At 40.9% G+C, this 26,269-nt stretch overlaps 1 protein-coding gene and 1 long non-coding RNA gene across 11 annotated transcripts in view; one reads left to right on the top strand and one right to left on the bottom strand.

Moving 5' to 3' along the window:
* Window positions 1-17,233, bottom strand: part of ERCC6L2 (ERCC excision repair 6 like 2) — a 119,870-nt gene extending 102,637 nt beyond the window's left edge. For 7 of the 10 annotated variants that reach the window (XM_089779258.1, XM_089779262.1, XM_089779263.1 and 4 more), the window contains exons 1-3: window positions 17,095-17,233; window positions 11,748-11,862; window positions 6,669-7,093 (exon numbers count right to left, since the gene is read on the bottom strand). In XM_089779258.1, the coding sequence (XP_089635384.1) occupies window positions 6,669-7,093; window positions 11,748-11,766 (444 nt within the window). In that variant the 5' untranslated portion in view covers window positions 11,767-11,862; window positions 17,095-17,233. Of the gene's footprint in view, window positions 1-6,668; window positions 7,094-11,747; window positions 12,171-14,744; window positions 17,050-17,094 lie in introns of those variants that run through there. The other 3 variants (XM_089779259.1, XM_089779260.1, XM_089779261.1) reach the window with 3 other exon arrangements.
* A 355-nt stretch (window positions 17,234-17,588) lies between these two features.
* Window positions 17,589-25,319, top strand: LOC112546870 (uncharacterized). The gene is made up of 3 exons (XR_016349874.1): window positions 17,589-17,918; window positions 24,690-24,922; window positions 25,004-25,319. It is a non-coding gene; the product is annotated as an uncharacterized LOC112546870 (long non-coding RNA).
* The last annotated feature ends 950 nt before the right edge of the window (window positions 25,320-26,269 follow it).

Here is a 26,269-nt window from a genome sequence, read left to right as displayed (position 1 = left end):
GCATCCTTCCCCCAGGAGTCATAGACCACATGCTGAAAACCACTGTTTATGGTAATGACAACCTTTTAGATATAGTCAGCTGACCCCCAGAGGTGCACAGACTACCGAATAAGACACTGTTTTGATCATCCTTGTGGCTCTCTCCGAGCCCTCTCCAATTTAGCATCATCCTTCTTCAGTTGTGAATATCTGAATTGGATGCAGTATTCCAGTAACAGTAACACTAGCACCAAATACAGCAGTAATATAACCTCTCTAATCCAACCTGATATTGCCTTGTTCACGCATTCAAGTATGAGATTAGACCTTTGAGCCAGCATTGCACTTGCAATTCACATTCAGCTTATTATCCAAAATGGCCCCAGAGTCAGAGTCGCTGCATCCCAGGATACAGCCCTGGATCTTCCAATTCTGAGACTAGCAACAGGATTAGCATTTTCCATTGGATTCAGAGGCAGAAGTACAGCAAAGCCACATTATCCGCTGACTTCAGCTTACCTCCCAGTCTGGAATGTGAGTGGCTTGGGGCAATGCAGGTACATATGCTTCAACATTCTAAAGAAATAGCTAGAGACCCACAGTGTGAGCTACTTTGAGCTACACTTCTGTGGTCATCCAAATCAAACAGAAAGCACAAACATGGCTATTGACAAAGTTTAGCCAGAACATTATTAAAAGCAACCTGGGTGTAGTGTCCCAGGTACTATGCAGAAGTAAGAAACAACTGTTCTGCCACTGCAGTGCTCATCTTTTGGAAGTTCAGCGGTTCCTTTATTCCTCACAGCTGTTCATAACACGACAGAACTAAAGCTGTTAGCAGGGTTGCCAGGTGTCCAGTTTTGAACCGGACAGTCCAGTATTTGAGCTTTCTGTTTGGGAAACAAATTGAGAAAATATAAATGTCTGGTATTTTCTAAATAAGATGTAGTGTAGATTGTGATGTAGTCAAGTGTATCCAGTATTTTTGTTGAAACCATCTGGCAACCCTAGCTATTAGCACCATTGAGAGGAGTTATCCAACATGAAATGGTGGAGAGAGAGCCAACAAAGAATACTAAGCTATCCCAAAATAAACTTGCAAAGGAAAGAGCAACCATGTGGGGCAGGAGAATGGAAAGATGCCTCGTGGGGCAGGAGGTGGCAATAGAATGTTAGGCACAATTCTTCATATAAACGGAGGGGATAAGACAGTTCTGGTGTTCATACATATCAGTGAATTTTAATAATAGGTGTTTGGTGGCCACGGTGGTATAAAATTTATTTTAACCCTTTCAAGCATAAACTGAAATGTCCCAGAAAATAATAAAAACCTCTAGTGTCTTTCAGAACCTTCAATTATTTGAAGAATTATCCCCATCAAATGTTCACATGCTGGCATTTATGACAAAGGTCCGAGAAAGGACATTCTGTCAGAGAAACCTGCTGCTCCTTCAACTGAAGCAGGAAGCAAACTGGAGAATCAGAAGCATAAGAAGGGGAACTGAAGCCAAAAACATTTAACTTTTATCTGAGTCACCTCATAATAGATAGACATGGGAGACAGAACCTCAGGAAACAAGATAGTTTGAACCCCGTAAAATAAACATACATAAATTATTTTATAAATCCATCCTGTTACAACATTTCTCAGAATGTTCTGTAATAACTATTTTATAGCAGAACTACTTAGGTGGTCAGATGTTTAAGGAAATCATTAGGAAAAAATAAATATTACCCCTTATACGTTCTTAAGCCTTTAACTTTCTTTGTAGCCTCTTTTCCAGGTGTGCTGGAAAAGCAGTCAAGATCTTGCAACTCATAAACTACCCACCAGCACTACCCCTGCCTCCATAAAGAAAAACAGTAAATAAAATTATTTCTTCATATAAGGAGAGGCCACTAAGATAAGTTAAAATAATGTTATTTTAAACATTAAATGGACAAATATAAGGAAATTTAAAATTAAGCCTGCCATAACCCACCCAGCTGTGACTATGATATAACAGAAGGCAATCCGGCAGCCAATATGGATTAAGGAAATCGCTGCCTGAAATATTAATTTCTTTAATTTACAGCAGACATGTCAGCCCCACGTAATCTGTAGGATAATGTTTGGGAAGAGGGAAGGAGGAGTTTAAACACAATTTCAGAAACTCAAGAGTTCATCAGGTTTAACCATTATGCTCCTAAAACTAAATCCTGCAAATTGTTGCACATGGGCAGATCTCCATACCTATAGAGTCCCAATGATTTCAACAGAGCCTCAATGACTTCTGTGAGGATATACATAAGAGCAGCTCATTTATTCAGAATAGCTTGCAGGATTGGAGCTTTAATGTGCTAATTTAACCTCATGCGGTGTCTCCTTAATGTTCTTGCGGTATTAAAAACCAACAGTATTTTCCTAGAGTTTATAAAATACTCCATATCGAAACCCTGACTCTGAAAATAAAACTGAGTCCATCTGATTTAAATGAAATTTAGTTGTGAAATGAATTGTCATCTTGAGAATTCGTAGGCAATATTACAACTGAAAATGAGATTTTTAGGCTGATTTACAGACTTTTTGAAGAGAGAACTTTAGGAAATTCAGAAGTTTCAAAGCTCTATCAGCCTTGGGGGAGGTGTGGGCTACTAAAATAAACTGTATTGAATAGAAGTTTAACAAATAATTTACAGAAACTGAGTCATCCATTATGCAGAAAGTTTAAATTAAGCCTCAAAGAAAATCACAAAATAAAAATTAACCAGAGCATGAGTTCCAAACTGCAATCTAATCTCTGGATTGATCATAGGACAGAATGGTACTTCATCTCCAAAATAACAAACCAAATTATCATTCTGGGAAAATGTTTTTATAGGCACTCTTCCCCATGCTGACACAGAAACATTTACAGGCTCTTTCCTTACACAGTCAACTAGCAATATACACAATATACCGGGATCTGGGAAACACTGCAATATCATTTCCCACTGGCTAATGTGAAGGGCCAAGAGAAGATCATATTTGTTTATAATATTTGCACTAGTGTTTTTGGACACCTCATTATGATAAAAAAAAATTCTTAAGTGGGGGAAAAAAAGCCCACTTCCATCTCATCCACTGTTTGCAATAGTATTTACTAAGGACATCCCAGCATTACACTGTAGTTTGACACAGGGATGGGACGCTCAGCATATAAACAATAGGGATGTGAGATAGCAATTAACCAAATACGCATGTAACCACACAAAATATTATTGGTTACACAACAATTCGATAGTCCCCAGGGATGGGGGACTCTTCATCAGAGGTAGCAGCGCTGGAATGGCAGGCAGCTCAGTGGGTTTAGTGCTCATGGGGAACCAATTTAAAAGCCGGCTCTTCATGGTACCGGGCTCCCGCACTCTCTGCCCCTGCTACCTCTGATACAGTGGCAGCAGGGGGCAGGATGCAATATGTGTAGTCGATAAGATTAACTAATAAGCCTATAATCATGTAGTCAAGCACACGGACATCCCAATCAATAAGCATGATGAGGAAGAGATGTTTACAAGCATTGTAAATTAGGTTTTCTGATACATGCTAAATGATCAATTAAAGTAACTGAATATACATAATACAGTACTTTTTTCAAAATAGTAATGTTTTCTACACATAAGTGTGTCTCCTGCCTCTTCTGTACTTTCACTCACATTGCACTGCCCTTGCTGTAACTCAAGTAGCAGAGTATATTTTAAAATATGTAAGACCTCTTTTAATCAGCAACACCAATGAGAGGCTGAGGGGCCAACTGCCCAGGGCCCCAGTCATTTTAAAGTTGCCTATGGGCAGTGGTGCGTAGAGATCCCCTCATTAGGAGCTGTTGCCAAAGAGGTGTGTATGTCACTTTCGGGAGCCACCCAAGATAAGCACCAAAAATCTGACCTCCATACCCTGGCCAAGCCCAGAGTCAGCACCCAAACTCCCTCCCAGAGCGTACACTGAGCACTCCCTCCCACCACTCAATCTCCTGCCCCAGTCTGGTAAAAGTGAGAGAGAGTGAGTGAGAGGAAAGGGGGATGGAGTGTGGAGGGGCAGGACAGGGACATGACCTCAGGGAAGGGATGCAGCAGGTGATAGAGGAAAGATCTTTGGGTTTGCCTGATTAAACAGCTGGCAACCCTATTGAATGGGCACTTGGAGGTCCTGGCCGTGCCAGCTGTTCGCTAAGCATCAGTCAGCACAGGTTGTAGCTCACTGGGCTCCAGCCAGCACAGGCACAGCACTTCCTAAATGTTAGGTGGACTGTGTCTGCATGCACACGGCTTATGTATGCTTCTGGGGTCCCACTGAACCATCCTGCCGTGGGGCCCAGAATTGCTGTTGGTGGAACTGCTTTTAATGACGCATTATTTTTCAAAGTTGGTATAGCAATTAGAAAGTCTATCACATTGCAATTCCAAACAACTACATAAAATCAGTTGGGTGCTAAGCAAGTTCAGTATGTTGCAAAAAAAAAAAAAAAAAAAAAAAAAAAAAAAAAAAAAAAATCTATCCCTTCATAATTAACTATTCCATACAACTATAAGGCACTGCAGGCAATCATTCCACTCACTATTATCCCAGCCTCATTTATCAGCTTCACTTTTGTGGGCAAACTATTTCATATTCAAACTTTTAGAAATCCTGCTCTCTAAAATAGTCTATGCCTTCTGTATGCAGAGGTAAAATTTTAAATTCAGCTTGATGAGAGTACTTTCCATTCTAGTTATGAATGACACATTGCACTTTTAGAACGAGTTTTTCATTCTTTAGATTGGGATGGGCAAGATATAGCTCGGGGGCTGGATCCAGCCTACCACGCCTTTCAGTTTGGCCTATGGCCCACCTTACTGGATGCACAGGCAGGGAGCAGGACCAGGGCTCAGAATGGCTAGCTGCTCCATCTTCCTCTGCACTGGAGGGAGCAGAGAAAACTTTGCATGCTGCAAACCTACTCTTTCACCCAAACTCCCTCTCAGATCCCACACTCCTCCTGCACCTCAGTCCCCTACCCCGAGCTCCCTTCTGCACCCAACTTCCATCCTAGACCCCACAACCCCTTCACAGAAAAGTGCAGTCCTTGACCACTTACCAAAATCTTATCACCACCCACCCCTGCTTTACATATTATTACAGAGCATCAATTAAACAGGTTGATCAAGGTTAAGAAAACAGTTTAAGAATTTTTTAGTTTATATTTTAAAAATAGTAAACACACTGCAGTGAACATGTGTTACTATTTGTATTCCTTCTCCTTTGAAAGGGATTTACAGAGCGAGCAGAATGTCAAAGGTAGTTAACATAATATTGACAACTAAAATATGATACACTGCAAAAATCCAAAATGGCTATAAAAATATAAACAGTATTGAAATTGACTGCTAAATATCTTTGAATAGATGTTTTCAATAGGTTGTAGGAGATACTGGCTTTTTAGAGTATAAAAATATTTTTACCTCTACGGTATTTGAGTGCATTTGACCCAGGCAACATCAGGTGCAGCATTATGCAAACATAAGCAGTTTCGTTTTATTCAAACTGAGAATGTTACAGTAGCAAGAGGAAGACTCACACTGTGTGGGACACTTATAAATACTCTCCCCAGAGAGACACTTTGACAAATGTACACTTATGCTTTTTTAAAGAGAAAACTTTAATGTTACTTGCACATTGAATCTCATTGTGCAAGTGAGTAAGAAAAGTTTTCAGTTAAGGTTCCCAGAAGACACGGTGGGGAGAATTTTACACCAGAATAAATGGGTCGGAGGGGCTCAGGCAGAAATTAGACAAAGGGGGAATGAGCCATATATTAGATACTTTAGGATTCAACCCAAAAACTCAATAAAAGAAGTGGAGAGGTAAGAACTTCTTGCCAGATTAAAAATACTCTAATTTAACAAGGGATGTAAGTGACTAATTGACTAGTTGCTTCCCCCCTCGCTGCCTCTATTAGAAAGAGGGAGACAGCTTAAAAGCTGGTTCTACCCAGCTCCAGCTCCGTGGGAGAGGGCAGGGTGCAATGGCACAGTGGCAGCCAACTTTGAAATGTACAAGAGTCCCCCCCCCACTGGAGCTCTTGTACATTTCAAAGTTGGCACGCCGCATGGAGCATGGAGCCCAGGGCCAGCAGGGAAGTCCCCAGCTTTGAAATGCACAAGAGCCCCCACTGGGGGATAGATAAATTCATGGAGGTTAGGTCCATCAATGGCTATTAGCCAGGATTGGTAGGAATGGTGTCCTTAAGTCTCTGTCTGGAGATGGATGACAGGAGAGGGGTCACATGATGATTACATGTTGTGTTAGTGAAGTGACGTGTGGGGACAGAGGTTAACTGCCAGCCCCTGTGGCACAGAGCTGGTGAAGGGGCAAGGCCTGGGTGCAGAGGGAAAGGTTAATCCTCAGCCCATGTGGCACAGAGCTGGGAGGGAGTTGGTGGGGGAGAACCAACTAGAGGCTGGGAAGCCACGACTTGCAACTCTCACCAACCACGTGGCGAGGGGAGGCCACATGGCTTAGAACAGAGGGAGGGGCTGTGGGACACAGTGACACATGACGTCACTCTGTCATCTCACAGGAAAAAAGGTTTTTTTTAATATATTGAGAGATTAACTCTTATAATTTATCTGTTTTATAAAGCAAAACACTATAGACATATCTGAGCCAGTAATTTAAGATGACAAAATACCTGTATTGTTTTTCCAAGTCCCATGTCATCTCCAAGAATACAGCCTCTTTTCTGAGCATAGTGTCCATAGAGAAACTGAACCCCGTCCCTTTGATAATCACGCAGATACCTATTAATTGTATAAGGGATACTGTCCCCATCTGCAGATAACTCATAAGCAACTGCAGGAGATGGAAGCCTTTGGTCAGGAAAATAAGGCTTTTCCAAATCTTCATCGTCAAATATTAAATTTTTCCGGGGATCTCTACCAGCTTTGGCTTTACAGAGTTTCGTTGTTAGTATGTTCTTTTCTTCAGACCCCAAAAAAGAAACAACTGCAAATGATTTCCCATTCTTGTCCGTTTCAACTGACTTTATTGTGGCTTCACAAAGTTTCCCACTTTCAGGAGATCGGACAAGACACTTCTCTCCAGCATGCCACTTATCTAAAAACAAAAACGCACAAAAAAGATGATGTTGCAAACTTTGTGAAAAAGTGCTAGGTCTTATTACACTTTTGTTAACACTGTTCAAAGACTTTTACTAACACTGTTCTAAGACTATATATGTAATTAATGCCCTTCATTTTGCTTTTTATTTATATGTTCCCTAGAAATGTATCCAGTTTTTTTTACAGATACTTCTCCCATTTCTAAAATGTTTAAACACCCAAAACAGCAAGTGCTGGTGAGGGAAGCCCACAAGGACAGTACTCACCATGTGGCACTTGAAAAAATCTTCCATGCTCTGCAGCGATTAGGAGGTTTTGGCTGCCAGGAACTTGCTCCCTACCCTTCTTTTTCTGTGCCTCCAACACAGAGGGAATGCTAAATCGGTGGTCAACAGGGGAGCAAATGGCTCCACTCCTGGGTGGATTTGATTTAAATCACAAGTCAGGAACACTTGATTTAAGCATGGTTTTCTACATAAAACTGCATTCTTGCTAGTTGCCATAACCTTAATACATATTCTTCACAATTCAGAGATAGATGCAAGATACGTTTTTAGAAGGTACACACTATACATTTTAAATGGTGATTTATTTTGAAAACTTTTCAGATTAGTTTTACAGCTGTATCAGAAAATGAATGATTGTTTGGTTATTTCATTTACGAAAGGTGATTAAAGCAGATATTTATGGGGTCAATTCCCCAATACCCCAATTTAACAGGTTAATCATAATATATGGAGGATTTTCTTACCATGCTGTATAAGGAGGAAAACATCACCTGGCACACATTTAAATTGTTTAATTTAACTAAAACAATATTATGTATTTTGAAGTTTTTTTTCTTCAACAGCAAACAATGTTTTAACAAAACAAGCATATGAATTTTTTAATTTAGCTAAACATTCGAGTTTTTCTATCAAGTTTGTTTTTATTAAATTGTTAACTAAAACAGTTATTTTTTAAAACAAAAACTAAATTGATTGTAAGCCTAGTCAACATGAGAAACTTAAAATATTGGCTTCTATTCATTGAACTTTTTGAAACTGCAGTTTTAGAGAGAGGGAAGGGATTGATTTAAATCTTTTTCTGTGCCTATGTGTACACAAATTTGCAGAGGGACAACAAGGTTGAGGACTTATTTCTCACCAGGCCTCAGTGTGGCTGCCGGGAAGGGAGTGGGGAGGGGGAGAACCAGCCGCTGGGAAACAGGCTGGGGGCAGCAGAGCTGTCCGGTGGAGGTGGGGGGCTGGCAGGCGGCCAACGGAAGTAGGGCTGGAGGAGAATGGGGAAGGCTGAGAGGGGAAATCAGGAGGAGGAAGATGGGAGAATCAGCCTCCGGAAGCAGGGCTGGACAGGGGCAGCAGGGCTGACCAGGAGAGATCGGGAGGAAAAGCGGGGGAGAATCAGCTGGCGGGGAGGAGGTAGGAGGGGAGTGGGGTGCGGGGGGGTTGTCGGGGGGAGCAGGACTGGCCAGGGGAGATCAGTGGGGAGCAGGGGGAACCGGATACCGGAAGCAGGGCTGGACGGGGAAGATCAGGAGGAGAAGCGGGGGGCAGGGCCAGGAGAGCGAATCGGCTGGCGGGAAGTGGGACTGACGCAGGCACATGCAGACCTGGGCACATGAGTGAGTCCGGCCCCATAGATTCCATTTTGCACCCTACCTCTCCCCCATAACCTCTCTCGAGTAGTTGTGAACTGCCTGGCTGGTAGACACACTCACGCAGCGTTAGCATATTTACCAGCCAGGCAGTTCACAGCTAGACTGATACACCTAATTATAATAAAACTTACCTAATTAGAAAATACCAGACATTTTATATGTCCGGTATTTTCTCAATTTGTTTCCCAGACAGAACCCTCAAATACGGGACTGTCCGGTACAAAACTGGACACCTGGCAACCCTACCCCTTCTTGCACCCTTCCTCCTAGCCAGATACCTTACCCCCAATCTGCCCCTGCTCCCACCTCCTGGAGTGCCTGTGCGGCACCAGGTCCCTGAAGCCCTGGCCCAGGCTGGGCAGAGGATGCAGCCGGGTGAAATACTGAAAATGTATTCATTTTTCATTCTTTTTTTTAATATGCATTTATATTTTTGGGCCGCAAAAAACAATACTGAAAAAAATGGGTTCCAACTAAAGTAAAAAGTTTGGGAAACCCTGGTCTAGCCAGCTTTCTATCCATCTTACAGTCCATTTATCCAATCCATATTCCCTTAACTTGCTGGCAAGAATATTGTAGGTGACCGTATCAAAAGCTTTGCTAATGCTGGCACTGGGGGTTTTGGGAGGATCAGAAACAACTTATTTGAATATTCATTTACTTAATGAATATGCAAATGAATGTTGCCGGTCCTCCAAAAATTCATGAATAGATTTACTGGTCCCCGTGTCAAAAAATTTAGGAACTCCTGTTCTAGAGTGAACGCTGAGTCCCATTGGGTAGATAGAAAGATTAACCTAAATAATCTACACCAGCCATGGCCAACCCGCAGCTCGCAAGCCGCATGAGGCTCCTCCGGCCCAGAGTGTGGCTCACAAAGCCCTGCCCTGTGGCTCATAAAGCTGCTCCTGCACCCTAAAAACGGCCCTCTCCTCCCAGCTCCCTGTGCTGACCTGGGTAGGGGAGCTGTCCAGCATGGCCATCAAAGATGGAGAATTAAAGATGGTGTCGGCCAGCGGGAGCCTGATGGGGCCAAAAAGCCTCTAAATACATTTCCTTTTTTTTTTTCTTTTTTTTGGCTTGACAACTTTGCCCTGGCTCTTTGCGCTGGATTCACTGATATGTTGGCTCTTTGTCCAGAATGGGTTGGCCATCCCTGATCTACACAGAAACCTAGAAGATTGGTTCCCTAAATCCAGGAACTACTGAAACTCATTTACAAGATTTTTCTTAACATTACATGAATTAGAATTTATAATCTCTAATCTCTATTTCATGATGAGATATCTTTGATCTCTGATGTATCCTAATTAAAATGATCTTTATATAGGGTTTTCCCTCAAAAAGTATTATATAAACAATTCAATTTAAATAAAAAATAAACTGATTTGCATACAAATCCAATTAAATTTTAAAATCATTATTTTTTATCCACTCTGCTCTACTCCCTCAATACTGATCTCTGCTGAAGAGCCTTCCTAACCCCACCAATCCTTCAGAATGGTCCCATCTGCTTCCCTTGTGCATACTCCAGGGCTCCCTGCTACAGATGTAAGGGGAGCAAGAAAGGCAGGAAGCATGGTCCTAACAGTTAAGACTACCTGCACTGAGTTCCCGCTGTTTATGGTGGATGCTGCTCTCTCCTAATCCCAGCCGTTCAACCTAGTCCCATCCACTCACACTGAAGGAGTGGGGACAGGAGAGTGCTCTGTCTGGCAGGGGCCAGAACTGAAAGAGTGCAGTGTTCCGTTCCCTGCAGGTCTGTCTCTACAGTGGTTCTCAACATGAACATTAGAGACACAAGGTGGTCTAAGAAGAGAGATTACCTCATCCACCTTGTCTCTCTAATGTCCTGGGACCAAGATAGCTACAACTACAGTTCATGTTGAGAAGCAAAATGATTTACATAACTTTCATTTATGAAATAAATCCTTAATTATATGTACAGTACTAAGTTGAAATAGTAGTTTCCTTGTTATCAGTAGATCTAATTTATATTGTGCAGAATGTCAATTTAAGCCTTTCATCCTGTCTAATCCCAAACCTGCAGCCACTCTCCAGAGGAGACTTCACTGCAGGCTCTGCAGCATAAAGTGTATTTAAGTTTTATATTGCAGAGCCCACAGGGTGTAACCGCTAAGATTTCTAGCGGTTACACGATTATCTTTTAAAACTAATTTTTACATCCCTAGTGAAAGAAAAAATCTGCCCAAAGAACAGCATTATTATTTACTATGTATTTTAGAAATGTATGTCTGTCTATGAGTCAGTTTGTTCAAGAACTTAAAGCAAAGTAAGGGTTTGGTGTGCAAGACAATGGGATGTGCCTGGAATTCGATTTTTTTCTCAAAAAATGGAAAGTGAGGGATCTGGTAGAAGGGAGTTATCCTCTAAATGAAAAAAAAAATGATATTGGTACTTCCCCTAGTGTAAGCACAATTATTCCAATAGCCAAGTGCTTATATCAACTTACTTCCCTTTGCTATTTAAGAAAAAAAAAATCTACCAGTATAAGCACTTTTATACCTATTTTACTGCATCAATATTAAGGTTGCACCACTTGAACAATACTAGTAGATCATTTTAAAAGTTTAATAATGCCCTGCAAAATATTAGTTTCCAATCAGTCTAGGCATTTTGTTCCAATTTCTACATTTAATATTGTAAAAAAACTGAAATGAAAAAGTCAAAATGTTCTATTCTGAGAATATTTAACCTCATTTCCTTCTACTTTCCACCCCCAAAAAAGTTGTTTTAATCAACATATTTCTGCAAAACATTCACCTTCCAAGGAGCTGGCATTTTCCAAAAGAAAACACATACAAAAGAGTAAATCTCTATATATCAGTATAGCTGAAGAAAGTTTGCACGATTAGGCAAAGCTGTACATAACTTGTCACTTTCAGTGTTACATTTTTACATCTTCAAAGCACTCTACAGGTATTTATTAATCTAAAATTATCCCAAAGACATATAGGTAATAACCTACCTTTGATATTGTCGCACATTTCAATTTACAACCACATATGCACTTCTAACATCCATGAATTAGAACATCCAAACATTCATGATAAAAAGAGAAGTCAAGGAGCCTATTCCACGTGCTAAAATGATTGGAAAGAAAAGGAGCCTGTCACTCAAGCTGAAAGATATAACACCAATCAAGAGTAAACTTCTGTGATGTTCTTATTTCCTACCCTCTCAAATAACTAAAATTTGAATCCCAGTAGCTGCTCTCTGTGCGAACAAAATCCATGGGCTGAAACTGACTTATGACATCCTTTGACAAGGCAAGCATTTTTACCTGATAAAACATACTAGATTTCTAAAACGTTTAACATCAATAAGTTAAATCCTCTGCCAATGATTAATGTTGGTGATAAAACAGATGGTTGACACATTTTCATATATATATATATATATATATATATATATATATATATACACACACCTTTTCCAAACACTAAGGGACATCATTTACTAATAGGACTATAAAAGAATTTTTTAAATGTGATTAATTGTAAGAATAAAAAACACAATCACAGTGTTAAACAATAGAATACCATTTATCTACTATATATTTCAGAAACTTTGAGAGTCCATCTGTCCATAAATGTGTTTGTTCAAGAACTCCTACGCATTAAGAGATAGGAGCACCAAATTTGGTATATTGCTTCCTCTTATCATAACTTAAAAGAATGTAAGGGTTTAGTTGTGCTAGGACAATGGGATGTGCCTTAAATTTTATTGTTTCTCATAAAATAGCAAGGGAGGGGTCTGTTAGGAGTAACAGTTATACTTGAAAATGATCACAGGGGGCAGCAAGTACCCAAGATGGGGACTGGGACAGCTATAATCTCACTGGGCCAGCAGGAGCAAGCATGGAGAAAGGGACAGCTATCTACTATAGAGAGTTTTTCTGGTTTGTCTGCCAGCTGGGGGACATTCACCTCTCCTCCAGCTATGCCATGGACAGGTGTGTCTCACCTGGTCCCAAGTTGCTATGGTGAGAAAGGGCTGGGGTTGTACTCTCTCCCTAGAGCAGCCTGCATACTGAATCTTTCAACCCATGCCCCACCGCAGAACAATTATTTAAATTAAGAAAAACAAAACTTATCTGAGTTTAGAACTTGAGAAATGTTAGATAAATCATTTAATTTTAAACATTTTTTTGTATTTTTCTACATTTTCAGTACTGTGATTTCAATTACAACACAGAATACACAAAGGCTTAATACTTTATTTTTTTTTAGAACAAATATTTACACTGTAAAACCCCCCAGTATTTTTGTAATTGCACTACAATACTTGTCTGGGTTGACTCTTCATCATGAAAGTACAACTTATAAATGTAGAATTTTTTTATGTAACTGCACTTAAAAATAAGATGTACAATTTTAGAGCCTAAGTACACTCATTCCTACATTATATTCAGCCAATCGCTAGAAAAGCAAGTTTGTTTACATTTATAGGAGTTAATGCTGCCTAGTTCTTATTTACAAGGTGAGAAAGAAAGAAAGAAAGAAAGAAAGAAAGAAAGAAAGAAAGAAAGAAAGAAAGAAAGAAAGAAAGAAAGAAAGAAAGAAAGAAAGAAAGAAAGAAAGAAAGAAAGAAAGAAAGAAAGAAAGAAAGAAAGAAAGAAAGAAAGAAAGAAAGAACTGTTATTGCTGGTGTTGCAAGATATTTATGTGCCAGATATGATAAATATCAGTATGAATCCATGCCACCATTCCAGAGGACATCCTTCCATGCTGATGACAGGTCGGGCTTGATAATAATCCCCGAGTTACGAACATAACCCACACTTACGAACAGCACGGTCACTATGTAACTCAATGGGGTCCGAGTTACGAACAGATCAAGTTACAGCCAAGTGTTTGGTCCATAACTCGTTCGTAACTCAGGGAGAGGCAGTAGCTATCTTTAGAAATCTCAGATTGATACCTTGTATTTTTATCAAATCTAGTGGAAAAACGTGCTGGGTCATCATCAGACACTGAAAGTAAAACCACATAACAAGAGATGTACAATTCTCTCCTAAGACAGTCAGTCACAAATTAATGTGGTTTTTTTTAAATGAAAGTCATCGGCATAATTCCAGAATTGTGTCTTCTGGAGTAATTGCTAAAGCATGAAATGACATACAAATGTTGAGCATATCTGGTACGTAAATACCATGCAAGATCAGCTGCAACAGTTCTATGCAAACACCTGGTTTCACTTTCCAGTGACACTGTAAATAAGAAGAGAGCAGCATTAGCTCCAGTAAGAGTAAACAAACTTGTTTGTCTCTGTTACTGGCTGAAGAAGAAATAGGACTGAATGGACTCTGTTTTGTTTTTGAGTGCAGTTCTGTAACAAAAAACATACATTTGTAAGTTGCTCTGTCACAATATAGATGGCATGACAGTACTTTTCTGAAGTAAATTGAAAAATAAACTATTTCTTAGCTTTACAATTCAAATATTTGCAACCAAATATCAAGTGTGCACTGTATGCTTTATAATCTATGCTATAATTGAAATCAATAAATTTGAAAATGCAGAAAAACAACCACAATATTGATAATAAATTTCAATTGGCATTTTATTATTAACAGTTAGACTATAACTACCATTAATTGCCAGTTTTAGCATTTGTTTTGAATTAATCACTTGAGTTAATAGTGATTGACAGCCCTACTAAAATCTGTATTCTTGCATTTCATAAAAAAATTTTCCTTAAAAAATATAAAATATAAATAAATATAACATTTCAATAATATTTAATATATGCTCAAGCTCCCATTTATTCAAAAGGAGAATTAAATATATTTTTAAAATTCCTATTCGCAACTAGTTCTTAGAAACAATGTATCGGGTTTATCTAGTTTTTAACAAGAAAAAAGGACTACAAGGAGGAAACAGGACAAATAGAAAGATTGCAAAAACCAAATATATATAAAAAACTAGAGAAATAATTTTGTCATATATAAACCAATACTTACCACTTCTTTGCCCTTCATTAAAATTTAATAGAAGCAGTATGAATACAAATAAAAATGTTACAATAATATTAAAATCTGTTGAAAACAAATATAACCTGTGTCAAAATGATATTTTAAAGGAAATCAATACACCAAAGACTTGCGAATTTCTCTGAAGAAAAAGTTATGTTAACATCTTCACACATGAAGGAGTCAAGTCTTGCACTCTTTGTGCATACACAACACCAGGCTGCACAAGTAATACAGGACCAGGACCTTTTATTACATTTTATATATAATGTTATTGTGTTATTTCAATATTTCCCCTTGTTAAGAAGCCAATCCCACTCCTATTCCATATGACCCTTCTTTATCTTGAAAATCACACATTGTGTTTAGGCAATAACAAAATACTCATGGACACGATAACACCTCTTCATTCCCATCACGTGATATATGCCATCAAGTGCTAGCAATGCCCCTGTGCCATGTATATTGGACAGTCTCTAGACAATGGATTAATGGACATAAATCAGATATTCAAAATGGTAACCCACAAGAAACTTGTTGGGGAACATTATAACTCACTCGGGGACTCATTAATGTATTTAAAAGTGTATATCCTCTTACAAAGTAATTCAGGAAACAGCTAGAGTGTCAGTCTGCTGAACTGGCCTTCATATGCAAATCTGACACATTCACCCAAAGATTGAACAAATCCAACATGTCTTGGATGGGCCATTATATTCAACAACTCAAATGACATCAAAAGTTAAGTACAGGCAGTCCCCGACTTCCGCGGATCCGACTTATGTCGGATCCGCACTTACGAACGGGGCTTTTCTCGCCCTGGAGCTCGCGGGCGGTGGGACCTCCCAGAGCACAGCGGTCCCGCCACCGCGTCCTCCGGGGCGAGAAAAGCTGCTCCGGGTCTCCCTGGTGGGGACAGCAGGGAGACAGGAGCAAAGCCGCAGAGGCGGCGGGACCTCTGCACCTCCACGGCTTTTCTCGGGTCTCCCTGGTCCTGTAGTCAGCCACTGATCAGTTTCAGCAGCGGCTGAATCTGGAGCCAGTTCTGACTTACATACAAATTCAACTTAAGAACAAACCTATAGTCCCTATATTGTACGTAACCCAGGGACTGCCTGTATAAGGAACTTACAGCCCACTCCATAAGCCTCATTTTGCGTGGACACTTTGACAGTTTTTCCTGTCCCCCAATCCTCTTTTTATTCCATATATTTGTACCCCTGCTTCATTAACCTAAAGAAGTGGGTTTTGCCCACAAAAAGCTCACGATATAATTATATTTTTTGGGTTAGTCTCTAAGGGTGTGTCTAGACAACAGGGTTTTTTCAAAAAAAGAAGCTTTTCTTCAAAAAAACTTCACCTGTGTCTAGAATGCAGCCGTGTTCTTTCAAAAGTAAATCAAAAGAATGTGGCAGTTTTTTCCATTGCGGTAAACTTCATTCTACAAGGAATAACACCTTTTTTCTAAAGTACTCTTTCGAAAAAAGGCGCTATTGAATGCAAACTGTGCTTTTTCAAAAGAGCGCATCAGACTTTCTAAAACGCAGCTCGCCTTTTCAAAAAAATCTCCTTGTAGCCTAGACAAGGCCTCTTTCGAAACAGGCTTGTAGTCTAGACGTAGCCTAAGGGAACATCTACATATCAACGTTATTTCGAAATAACTTCGTCCAGGCCTGCACATCAGGCAGTTATGTCAAAATAATGCTCAAATACGGTCAAGCTGGAGGACTTCTCATTTCAACTCATTGTACAAGAGTAGGGGAAGTTCGAGGAGGAGTGCTCTATTTCAAAATAAGTGCTGCGTAGAGGCTCCTAATTTTGAATTAAGCTATTTTGAAGTACACTAGGCAATTGACATAGCTCAATTTGCTAGCTTCCCAGTTAAACCCTGCTGGGTAGACGCACCCTAAGGCGCTACAGGACCATTTGTTGTTTTCTAAGTTACCCCTCCGAGGCCCTGACCCCTCAGTACCATCATGATTTCACTTGCAGGTACATGGAGAGGGGCTGCCCACAAATCGATCACTTCCTTGCAAAAGAAGGGGAGGGGAGACAACCCACCCCCTGCCCTGAGCGCGGGCAGCGACTCTTACGACACCAGGGGGCACCTCTCTCCCGGGAGCTGGGGCAGTGTCCTGAGCTCCCCCCCACGGATAAGCAGGAGGGGGAGCAGATGAGGGGCAGCGCCTGCAGCCCCCGCCCCGCGCGGCTCCGTCGCCCTCGCAGCGGCTTCCCCTGGGGGCGGCCGGGACTCCACGGTGGCTCCCCGTTGTGGTCAGCGCCGGCTGGCCCCGCCCCTTTCCTTCTGCGCCCTCCCCGGCTGCCCCCTCCCCTCTCTCACCGGGCGCTGCACCGCTCCACGCCAGCCGGGACATGCCAGGGACAGCCTCTCCTGCCAAATATCGCGAGATGAGAAGGCGCTGCGGGATTCTCTCGTAAAGGAGCCGCAATTCCCCTCCCCACGAAGGCTGGCGCTTCCAGGAGGAAACGACGTGACGTGTTGAGTTCTCGCGCTGTGCGCCCGGCTCAGGCTGGGTGGCCCGGGAGGCTGCAGCCAGCCCCAGGGACTCACCCTGCCTGCTCCTCCCCTGCACCGGGCCGCGCGGCACTTTCACCCCAGGCGCAGGCTGCGCTGCAAAGCGGGGCCATGGAGCAGCAGCCGCAGCGCGCCGGTCCTGCTAGGCGCCGTAAGGCAGGCGGGGAAGACCAAGAGCAACGCACCCGAGCAGCGTAAGACGACGCCCGCTGCAATGGAGCTAAGCTCCCGCATTGGCAACCCCGTCACTGTTTGCGACCGTTTCCGCCAAAGGACCGAGCTCCTGCAAATTATTTTCAACCAGGATTGTCAAATCAGCACAGTTGTAGCCTGCACTGATCACGAAACAAACCCCATTTAAAAAGTTGCCGTTTACGTTAGTTTTAATCACAGTAGAATAGCGGCTTTTGTTTATTATACATGTTGTGGTTTCTTCTGCATTTTCAAATATACTGATTTCAAGTACAAGACAAGACAGTGTCCACACTGCTCACTTTATATTATTTTTTATTGCAAATATTTACAGCATAAAAAAGAGACAGTGTTTTTCAGTTCACCGTCTACAAGTCCACCCACTCCTACTTCTTGTTTATCCAGTGTCTAAGAAGCAAGTTTTACATTTACAGAAGGTAATACTGACAACTTCTTACTTATAATGTCAGAAGAAAGTGAGTATCGAGGTTTACATGGCACTTTTGTAGCCCATATTAGAGATGTTAAATTGCAGGTAATCGACTAATCAAATAGTTGATGCATTTTGCATCGACTAGTTGATAAGGCGTCTCCGTTTTTGAAGCGTAGAAACACTGTTGCTACACTTTAAAGGCAAAAGCACCACATGGAGCCCGGCATCAGCTGGGAACTCCCCACTGACTCAGGGCTCCATGCAGCACCCCGGAATTAAAACGCTGGAGGAGCCCGAAGTCAGGCTCCCCTCAATGTTTCAAAGCAGCAGCATTTTGTGGAGCCCAGGATCAGATGGGGACTCCCTGCTGACCCCGGGCTCTGTGCGGCACCGCCCTTTTGAAATGCCCCAAGGATCCTGACTCGGGGCTCCTGCAGCAATGTTTCAAAGCAGCAGTGCCATGTGGAGCCCAGGGTCTGGCCCTAGGCTCCACGTGGCGCTGCCGCTTTGAAGTACCACCTCTCCCCCGCCCCGCTTGCTGCCTCTTTCTGATAGTCAGCAAAGCGGGGGAAGCGACTAGTCAACATGCTTGTCAACTATCTGATAAGTACTTGCTTATCAGATAGTCAACTAGTCCTTCACATCTCAAGCCCACATCTCAAGGTGCTTTTGTAGTCCATGCTGCATATGTGCCAGATATGCTGTACATTCATATGCACTTTCATACTTTGGTAAGAGCTACAGTTTTGCATTGTTTTGCTTTTGAGTGCAGTTATATAAAAATATTCTACATTTGTAAACAACACTCACAGAGTGCATTACAATTCTTGTATGAGGTGACTTGAAAAATACTAGTTTTATTTATCTTTACAAATATTTGTAATAAAAAATGTAAGGTGAGCCCTGTACACTTTGTATTCTATGTTATAATTGAAATCAATATATTTGAAAATGGAGAAAAACATCCAAAATATTTGTAATAAAACACCAATTTAAATGTATTTACAAAACGATTAAAACCGTATTTAATTATAAACTCATTTAATTACAATGTTAACAGCTTAACAACCCTATTTTAAGCATATTAATTTGTGAAATAGTTTCTTAAGGGCCAAGATAGTCAAGTCAATTATAGTGTTTGCACTGACTACTGTGGAATCCAAATTTAGCCCCAAATCTCCAGCACTTTATGTTCAGTGTACTTTTATGAATTATGGCCCTCCTAAGCCCACCAAATAAGCAAAACATCTGTCAAGAAGGATGCCTTTTTTAGGATAAACACAGAATTAGATTTCACAACAAGTTACATGTAAGGTGTGGCATGCTGTATATAGGTATTGTCCTCGGGAATTAGGGGTATGTCTACACAGCATTATTTTGGAATAACTGATGTTATTTCAAAATAACAAAATGAACATCTACGCTACAAGCCATTATTTCAAAATAATGATGAAGATGGAGAACTTCTTACTCCAACTCCTGTCTCTCTCCTTTTATGTTCTTCCTTCGACCTCCTGCTGTGTAGACAGCACCAAAAGTCAAATTAAGCTATTTCAACTTCAGCTATGCCAGTTTTCCCCAACCTTTTTGTGTGGTGAGCGCCGCACCGGTAGATGACGTCATCCCGCTGTGTCACCTGACCGGCCCTGTGCCAAGTGCGCCAGCGCCAGACCCACCACCGCGGCCATTTCGCCGCTCCGGACCGGCCACCCTGCTTTCCTTCCACGCTCCCCGGCAGGTTCTCCCGCCTCCAGCACTTCCCCATGCCCCATTACGGCGCGAGTTCGGCCCCAAAGCACGTGCGGCCTGTCCTCAGCGAGCGCCACGGCACCCGCAGGTACTGCGTTGGGGACCACTGAGCTATGCAGTTGACATAGCTGAAGTTGCTTATTTTAATTGGACTTTTGCCCTACTGTGTAGACATGCCCTAAAGGTTTGAAGAGCTGTTATACAGCAAAATCCAAATGAGCAGGAGAGATAAACAAGTGTCTGACTTCCAGAATCATCTTAAACATACAGCAGCAGGAACAGAACACTAAGGTTAAATCCTGACTACATTGATGTAAGTCTCAAAACCCTGACTTCAGTGGGACCAGGATTTCACTGCAGGTGTCCTAACTCCTACTTCAGCAAGTAGACTCTTGAATAATTCTTACGTTAATTTCCTTGGCATGGAAACTACACCATTTTACACTCTCCTATTATTGCTACAATTTGTAAGCAAGTCTGAGTGTAGAGAGGGCTTTTTAGACCATTTACATATGCCTCTGAATTTGGTCCTAAAAACAACCTTCAATACAAATCCTAAAAGACAACTTTGAAAAATCACTAGCTCTTCCACCAATTCTTACAGCGAGAAATGAAGTGACATAGTGTGGAGTTTCCCCAACCAAAAATCTCCAAATCCTCAAAAAAACAATCTCAAACCCATATCCAAGGAATAAAGAATTAAGAGTGTCACCTTTGGTCCAGCTACAAAATATTTAGTTTATTAACTGATATAATCAGTAGTTTCTTTCAAGAAAACTTTATAATTACAAAATAAGACAGTAGATCAGTGGTTCTCAAATTATAAGTTGCAACCCACTTTTAATGGGATTGTGAGGGCTGGCATTAGATTTGCTGGGATCTGGAGCTGGAACCCCATCTCCTGGGGCTGAAGCCTAAGCCTCATTTCCCTGGGTTAAAGCTAAAATCTGAAGGCTTGAACCCTGAGTGGGGGGTCTCTGGTGATAGGCCCCCTGTCCAAGGGGGGGGGGAAAGGAAGGTAAATGTGTTAATTAACTCTCAGACATTTACCTTCCTTACAACCCCCCCCTCCCCCCGCATCTCCCTTCTGTTCTGAAATGTGATTTGTCCTTTTCATATGTGTTCATTTTTTTTAATTGTATCGTTTGGTATATATGGTTGTAACTATTTTCTTCCACTATTTGATCTGAGGAAGTGGGTCTGGCCCACGAAAGCTCATCAAGTGATTTTGGACTTGCGCTAGCTATTTCGACATAGTGTTGCAGTGTAGACGTACCTACATGTCATACATTTTTGTAATTTAGAATCAGTTTGAGAAATAACACTGTCATCTACTTGGTATATTTTTGTTATCTTCTGTATATGAACATTATTCCCTTGAAATAATGTCAGTGGGTCCAAAATAAATTAATGTTAGCTCTGTATTTGGCACAAGATCAGACTTCTCCCTTCTCCTCCAAATATTTTTTAGCGATCCTAGTGATAAGTAGCCACTTAAATGTTAGAGTTGACTCAGAAAACTGGTCTTCCTTTTTAATTTATTGGGCAGTATTGCTTGCCGGTTCTTTTGGCCCACGTACTTTGTTATTCTTTATTTACCCAATTATTCTTTATTTTTCTTGTTCTTCTACACCAGTCTGTTGTGGGGCCTAAAATATGGGTGGCCAACTAGCTTTGGGCAAATGCCATAAAAGCAGCCTTTGGGAATGAGGCAAAAGATAGCTGGTATGGTAGTTGGATGTATAGTAATTGCACTTCCTCCCAATACTGCTGCCATTTGTAGAGGAATCAAGAAGTGAAATAAGGATTTAAAAGCATTTTTAAAGAAAACATTATGGAATTAAACAAGCAATTAAAATAATTGCTTCATGGAATTTGAAATCCAGATCTGCTGCACTGAGCTAGAGAGTGGCCTCATAAGATCATTATAGTATTATGAAGAGGAAAGGTGGCGTTATTATAAGTCACATCCAATATTATATGGAACAAATTTCCAATAAGCTTATGATTTTCCCTAATTTGAAGTGGCTTAGTGTATATAGCATATCACTTAATTCTCAACTCAATAGTTGGCACACTTGGTTGCTTTAAAAACAAAACAAAAACATCCAGGCACCTGCCACCCTTCATGTCTCAACAAAGACTTACGTTCTTAAGACTTTGTTGCTGTGACTAAATATATTACAGTGCTTTTAGTGTATGTTAAAGTAATATAAATAAAACACATTTGTCACAATGTTGACGGAGAGCATTTAAAAATTAAATGTAATACAATATAAATAAAGTACATTATTTCAAAAATATGCAAAATTCACTTAAATATATTCATTCACAAGGAACATAACGAAAAATACCCTTATAAAATCTGAACTGAAAACAGGACAGCATTTCAAATACAAAAAGACAAATAAAACATTCCAGTGCCTCAAACTTAGCCTTGGATAATTAATATACATAATCCATAGCTTCTTAGAAAATCAGCTACATTTAAAGCAGTACTTCTGAGGATGCTTTCACACTGGATTATACTTGAAGACAAGGTGCATTTACATCAAAAAGTTTCCTGAACCAAGATTTTTTTATTTTTATTTGATTTTTATGGAAATATTTGTTGTGTTTTAATAACAACTTTCTCTAGCTCAGCACAGATACTCTTTCACATGACACTGTAGTGAATTCAGTTTTCTGCATAGATCATGCCATGTTTCTTGGATGTCACAAATTTAGCTTGGTTACTTCACAATATAATCAAATAAGACAAGGGGCACTGTGCTAAAGCTTTTACTTAAAGACACCAACTTTTGTAATAAGCAATCAGGAGAACCAGTTCTGTAAGTGTTCCAAAACACTGATGCTGCTTTCATTTAAGCCAATATTTAAAAAAAAAAAAAAAAGCTGGCATTGTCTTAAAGGCAAACATAATTAGGCCCCAGGAAAAGAAAGCCAATTAAAATCATTAGGATCAATTCTCTTTCACTTCCAGGCTCCCTCCTCTAGTATCTCCTTACACTAGGGTGGAGAACACAACCAAGACCGGTACCCTGTACCACCAGAATGATGCAAAAATCTTGAGCACAATGGAGATTCTGGCCCACTGAGAATAGGAATTTGCTATGCAAACCCCTTTTAGGCTCAGGCTCATAATGAAAACTTTTGTAAAACAAATAAATAAGGTTTCACAATATACAAGCTCCTCTTTCAGGAAATCTGTTCTTTCCAACTCAAACGAGAAGCTATTTTCTATGCTGCATGAATATCTCATATACTATCTGCTGTATGGAAAATTTTGCAAAAGAATTTCCACTTTACATTTAACAGCTCATCAACATTCAAATATCTATCCAAATTCCAAAAAACCCCTTTTGCACAAGATCCTTATGCCTTTTGTGCAAAGTCCAAGAGGCATAAGGATCTTGCACAAAAGGGTTTTTTTGCACAAAACAGAAGCGGCTACATGCTTCTTTGTGTGCAAAAACCTCTTGTGCAAAAAGAATCGGCAGTAAATATGCTAATGACATCCCGACTCATGCTAATGAGTCCCTCATTAGCATATTTTCTGCCACAAAATCTTGCAGTGTAGACAAAGCCCAAGGGCACATCTACACAGCAGTATTATTTCAGAATAACTGATGTTATTCTGCAATAACATAGTACACATCTACACTACAAGGAGTTACATTTTATGAGGATTAAGGATAGTTGAAGGAAGAGTGCTCTCTCTTAGACTTCCTGCTTTGTAGACAGCGCTAAAAGCCGAAATAAGCTATTTCGACTTAAGCTACACAATTGACATAGTTCAAATTTCGTAGCTTATTTCAGCTTTAGCCCTGCTGTGCCCTTAGAAATAAACTGTAGTTTTAGAACTGCTTTTATAATACTTCCATAAAAGGCTCCGGTTTGAGAATCTCCCTAACATCCTCAGCAGTGAAGATCAAAGCAAAGAAATCATTTAGTTTCACCACAATGACCTTATTGTCTTCGAGTGCTCCGTTAGCATCTTGATAATCCAATGGCCTCCTGGTTGTTAAGCAGGTTTTCTGCCTCTGTTGTACTTAAACATTTTGCTATTACTTTTTGAATTTTGGCTAGCTGTTCTTCAAACTCCTTTTTGGCTTTCTTTATTATATTTTTACTCTTAGTTTGACAGTGTTTATGCTCCTTTCTATTTTCCTCACTGGGATTTAACCTTCACCTTTTAAATGATGCCTTTTGCCAGCTCCTCACATGCACCAACTCCAGGGAGCCGCCTGCCTCCCTGCGCTGCTGCCTCTGTGTCAGAAGCAGCAGCGCAAAGAGGCAGACAGGAGCAGACTGCCACTTCCTGTGTAAATGTGTAACCACTGACATTTTAGTTGTTACACAGTTATTTAAACTCATTTTAACATCCCTAATGTCAACTCTTCTGAGTCAGAGAAAGGAAATAAACATGAGAGAAGATGAGGCTAGTTCCGGTGAGCTAACCAGTCTACTATTCAAATGGAGTCACTTTAACAATGAGATGGCTGCAGCATGGTGGAAAACCAGTTCCATCCTGTCTGTAGGAGCAGGAGTTGGAGCAGTCAAAATTCAGAAAAGAAGGAACAAAGAAATAAGATGTTAGAAATGGCATTTTAAAAAATGGACTCTGGGAGATTCAGGGAACAAAAGAAAAATAGCCCATACACGCACTACAAATTCACGTACTCCTATCCCCAATAGCTGTCATTAAGCCAACCTAGCTACACTGCTTAAAGAGATGAATTACCTACATTGATAAATAAACCTCATCTGTTATGGTAGGAAGTCTCTCTGCCTCAACCCTACAGGAGTATTGCCTCATCACTGTAGCTGTGCTGCTGTATTGTTTATAGTGTGGACATAGCCTCAGCCAAGTGTCCGGGAGAAGGGATCTTGGAGCCCTGAAGGCACAGACCAAAACCCAAAGAATGCTCTCCAGTGGCAAATAAATTATATACAAGTGTTCTTATTTTTCCTAGATCTCAGTATCTCCTGTGCTTTGTCTGAAAATCTGTCTTTTTTGCTTCAGCTATCAAGTGTCTGTGCAGGGTTACAATATAAATTGGAATATCAATGAGGATGGAGTTCCAGGGAAGGTGTGCATGAATGGCTCAGATCCCAGTCCGTCAGAGTGGAACCAAATAGAATCTGTGCCTTTGAAAGAGAACCCTAGAAGCCAGAGCTTGTGACAGAAGTCTGCCCAGACCCAGAGGAGCTTAAAATCACACAGATTCAGTGCGTAGGTCCAAATACAGCTATCCGGTAAGTATCTAAAAAGGGGAGGTAGGCAGGATTGTGACAACCTATTTCAGTTTGAAATAAAAGCACACAACTGTTTTTCAGAAGTGCTGACCAGCCAGAAGTCCTACTGCAGTCACTGGGAACTTCAGTGAAAATTAGGCATAATGCCATGAAGAGAGTCTCTAAACTGTCCTTGGAACTTAGTGATGGGATCTCAATTCAATAAAAGAACACCTCATCTGTCACAGTGTCCTTTTTGTCACTCAAGTACACAATTTGTTACATTTATGAGTGGAGAATTTGTCTCAACTCTCAGGAAACCTGTGGTAGAAACTCAGCTCTGGTATAAACACACAACTGTGTTATCCATTCTTCAAAAAGTCAGAGGTCTGCCAAACCCAGTTAAATCATCTTCTAAAGCCAAACTGAATCTGATTAATCCTTTGGCCCAGCACAAAAAAAAAGATATGCACAATAAGCAATGTCTTTGTCAAGTACACACTTCCCACCTTACATGAATAGTAAATAGCCCTAACAATCCACCTTATTCTGTACAATTCTCCAGCCAACAGTACTGAAAATGCAAATCCGGATTTGCAGGTAGGCCTCCCATGGGAGCTGTTTGGGCAAGATTTCCATGTAGAAAATAAAATTCATAAGTTTAAATCACTATTAATATATCAGAGATATCCATCATACTGTGTCAACTTACATTGTCTCAACAAGGGAGTAAGCCACTCCTGCAGGGGTACATTTACACTGCACACTTATTTCGGAATAAGCTATTCCAGAAGAAATACTCCAAAATAGCTTATTTCAAAATAGCATATCTACACAGCAAATGCTCATAGAAATAGCACAGGGCTATTTCAAAATAGAGCATCTACACTCATTGGACGCTGAATTCTGGCCACCCAGAAGCATTTCAGGCAGGGCATCAGGACAGCAGTTACTTCCTGGAGCTGCTGCCTGAGGCTCAAGCTTAAAGGGACGCCCCTGTACACCCATGTCTTAGGCTCCTCTCTTTTGCCTACCTCCTTGAGGGACAGCAAACCCATTCCACTGCCTGCTGTGGTTGCCCTTGTGGACACCTCACCTCTCTAGCCATGGAGCCAGAGCTGCCTTCGAGCACTCGACAGCTCTTATCTGTCATGCTGCAGCTTCTGCACCAATTTCTGCAGGCTGCCTTCCTGGCCCTGCAGGAACACAATCCCCAACTCAGCGCAGAGACCCTCAGCATCTCTCTGCAGGCGCAGCTCATGCACTGCCACTTCGGGCGTCTGGACACCAATTCCGACTGGTGGGACTGGATCATTATGGAGTGGTGGGACAACCAACAGTGGCTTCAGAATTTCCACATGCAGAAGG

The sequence above is a fragment of the Pelodiscus sinensis genome, chromosome 6 (assembly GCF_052426305.1).
Source record: "Pelodiscus sinensis isolate ZL-2025 chromosome 6, ASM5242630v1, whole genome shotgun sequence".
Taxonomy (NCBI): Eukaryota; Metazoa; Chordata; order Testudines; family Trionychidae; genus Pelodiscus; species Pelodiscus sinensis.
Note: the sequence above shows the minus strand (reverse complement) of the source record. Positions and strands in the feature narration are given on the sequence as shown.